We start from the raw sequence: 2,805 nt of genomic DNA, 5'->3' as shown, positions 1-2,805 counted from the left end.
CACAGCGAAGACGTTCTATTAAGAAGCCACATGTATGGGTTTATGGAGGACACTGAGGGCAAATAGAATAAATACGTATCGGCACTGATTTCTCCATCACCCCCCCCCCATTCACCCCCGATAAATAAATAAATAAATAACATTCCACGGCCTTCCTTCATTCTCCCCTTCATTGTTGAGATGCAGGTCCGCCCGGATCTTTCCATATTCTCCCTTCACTGGGCCAATCTGTTAGTGACATTAACCCCTGAGAGCATTTCCCAGGCCCATGAATAGGGTTTAAGACTCCTCAAAGCTCCCGCTGCATACAGGATGAGACCTCCTTTCAAACTTTTAATTACCTTTATAGCAATAGAAAAATACACCCCCATTGTCGGCAGCAGCGGTCTCCACTGAGCCAGATGTAAAGGGCTCCCGCCGCCGACGCAGAAGTGACGAGTTAGTCACTTAAAAAAAGTTCTAAACTTTTTGATGAGGAAGTTCCGATTTAATTGATCCGAAAAGTAATTTATAAAAGTTTTTTGATCGAACGTTTACTCCAGAGAACAGAATAAATCGAACCACGAACAAAGTCAGTTTCTGAAAAGTCATTTATTAAAACAATGTCACCCGACTTGAGTTATTTTCCTTTTCAACACAAAACAACGAAGAATATAAAACACAGCTTTGGTATAACAATTCATAACAACTCTGTACAAAACTAAAACCTTTTAATAAAAAGTACTTCATAACATTTGTCCTATAATCTTTCTGCATGTACAACGTTTTATCACCGACATCCAAATGTTGGAATCAGACAATAAATTAATAGAAAATGCCACACAGCGAGGCAACTGTTCCATAAAACGAAACTTTGAAAAAGAGTAGTTGTTGTTGATGTCAGTGAGTGGTTGGAGTCACGGTTCCACAGAATGGAAAAGTCACAGGTTCATCCTCCACGACACAGTCTGTGCAGTTTGTTAAAAGTCTAAAAAACAGAAATAATTCAATAACTGCTTTGACGCGAGTCTCTTCAGCTACCAGGGCCTCCACACGGGGTCACTGCCCTCAGATCCTGTGCTGACCCCCACCGGACTCACCGCCTGAGACCCTCCGGAGAAGGACGTCATGCCGTGGACTGGAGACGTTGCAGTGGGCGCGGAGCTGCCGTGGACCGGGCTGGCGTTCACCGCCACCGACACTCCTGCGTTCGAGTAAAGCGGGATGACGGGAGCAGAGGCGGTGGCGGAGGCGAAGGCCGGGTTAGGGATCAAAAAAGCGAACTGTCCGTCTGTGGCGGGCACCAGCTGGAAGCCACCGAAGACCTTCGGAGAGGAGGCCTCGACCGGGCTGAGTTTCGAGCCCATGGATGCGCCGCTGATGGGCAGAGTGGACGGGAGCTGTACGTGGAGAGGCTGAGCCAGGTGTGCCTGCTGGGACGGCACCTGCTGTGCGTAGTTCACGGACATCATCTGGCCCATGCAGCCGGACAGGTGGCTGAGGAGCCGGGACCTCACCTCGGTGTTCACCCCCTCTGAGGTGGACAGGAAGCGGGTCACTTCGTTCATGCACTCGTTGAATCCGGCTCTGTATTTACTCAGGACGGTGGTGTCTGCTGACAGGGCTGCTGGAGGAGACGGAGAGGAGAAAGTTCAGATCAGGAACGGGATTGTCACTTTAAAATTCTTTGTAATGTTGACGAGAAAAAAATACAATTAAACAGCTTTGTGAGTGAATGTAACTTACCGCTCATCTGGACGCGCTGCAGGTTCCTCAGGTGTTTCACTGTCATCTCCAGGATGTCTGCTTTCTCCAGTTTGGAGTGTCTGGAGCTCTGTGGAAAAAACACGAAAAGTTTAGACTCTGTCCACATCCACGGAAGAAGTGTATGTATTAAGAACTAAATTTAAAGCCATTTAAGTTGACCTCTACTTACGTCTTTCTTAAGTGCGTCCAGGATGAGGGTCTTGAGCTGCCCGAGACTTTCGTTAATTCTCGCTCTACGTCGTTTTTCCATGATGGGCTTGGACGACTGTAGAGAAGAAACAACGTCACATATTGTTAAGTTTCATGTCATCATGCCAACATCATTGCTCAGAAAAGGGCGTAATTAGTTTTTTAGTAAACAAATAAATGTTTACCTTTCTATGCTCGCTGGCATTTTTGGGTTTGTCCGGTGTGTGAGATCCATTTGCAGGAGCGCCGGCGATAGGTGACGCCGTCTGCTTCTCCATGGTGTCCGCTGGCATTGTGGATCAAATCAGGGCAATACGTAAAAGAGTAAATCCTTGGTGTCGGAAACGACCGAAAAGTATAAAAAATGCTTTTTAAAAAAAGCTCAAAAGATGTTTTCTAGCCACTGGCAGTCGTTCACTGTGCGTCTGTTGTCACTGCGCTGTCACCTGACCTACAGCAGCGTGCGTAAAGGCGCACGTCTATCACTCGAGTACTCTGCCTGTGCCACACGCCGCCGCGCTACTTATACGCCGCTCGCGTGCTCCCGGTTCGTGTGAAACCCTCTCTGCATTCTTTCCCACACTCGCCTCAGCCAATCGCAGACGGGACTCACCCATTGGACGCGGGGCAGAGCGCTGATTGGACAACACCCCCGCGGGCCGTCAGTCACGCGCTGCTCAATCAGCCCTGCAGGGACAAACAACAAAGAGAAGCAAAAGCAGCAGCAGTAATATCAGCAGCAGCAGCAGCAGCAGCAGAGAGCAGGGCTGTGAGGTGATAAGGAGGAGGTGAAGGGTAGATGTTTGTTTCTAACTTCGCTCAGTACGCGTCAAAAATGTTACACGTCTTGGTGTGTGGGAGACAGGGAGA

At 48.5% G+C, this 2,805-nt stretch overlaps 1 protein-coding gene across 2 annotated transcripts; it reads right to left on the bottom strand.

Moving 5' to 3' along the window:
• Positions 1-572: 572 nt before the first annotated feature.
• On the bottom strand, positions 573-2,517 carry her9 (hairy-related 9). Of its 2 annotated transcripts, none has more exons than XM_008318808.2 (4): positions 2,121-2,517; positions 1,916-2,011; positions 1,726-1,813; positions 573-1,603 (listed from the first exon to the last, which is right to left on the bottom strand). In XM_008318808.2, the coding sequence occupies exons 1-4, from the start codon at positions 2,226-2,228 to the stop codon at positions 1,017-1,019; spliced, it is 879 nt and encodes a 292-aa protein (XP_008317030.1). In that variant the 5' UTR covers positions 2,229-2,517; the 3' UTR covers positions 573-1,016. The 2 variants fall into 2 exon arrangements, with proteins under 2 accessions (XP_008317030.1, XP_008317028.1); XM_008318806.2 differs by having other exon boundaries at positions 573-1,606; positions 2,121-2,513.
• Between the last annotated feature and the right edge of the window lie 288 nt (positions 2,518-2,805).

The sequence above is a fragment of the Cynoglossus semilaevis genome, chromosome 10 (genome assembly GCF_000523025.1).
Source record: "Cynoglossus semilaevis isolate Cse_v1.0 chromosome 10, Cse_v1.0, whole genome shotgun sequence".
In the NCBI taxonomy this organism is placed as follows: domain Eukaryota; kingdom Metazoa; phylum Chordata; class Actinopteri; order Pleuronectiformes; family Cynoglossidae; genus Cynoglossus; species Cynoglossus semilaevis.
The sequence above is the reverse complement of the archived record's forward strand: the minus strand, read 5'-3'. Positions and strand labels throughout refer to the sequence as shown.

Bases quoted from the DNA above. Each gene is read 5' to 3' on its own strand.
- her9 (XM_008318806.2), bottom strand. From the start codon at position 2,228: ATGCCAGCGGACACCATGGAGAAGCAGACGGCGTCACCTATCGCCGGC. The intron at 1,814-1,915 runs GTAAGTAGAGGT...TTTTTTCCACAG, and splicing joins TGGACGCACTTAAGAAAGAC to AGCTCCAGACACTCCAAACT. The intron at 1,607-1,725 runs GTAAGTTACATT...CGTCTCCTCCAG, and splicing joins GCAGCGCGTCCAGATGAGCG to CAGCCCTGTCAGCAGACACC.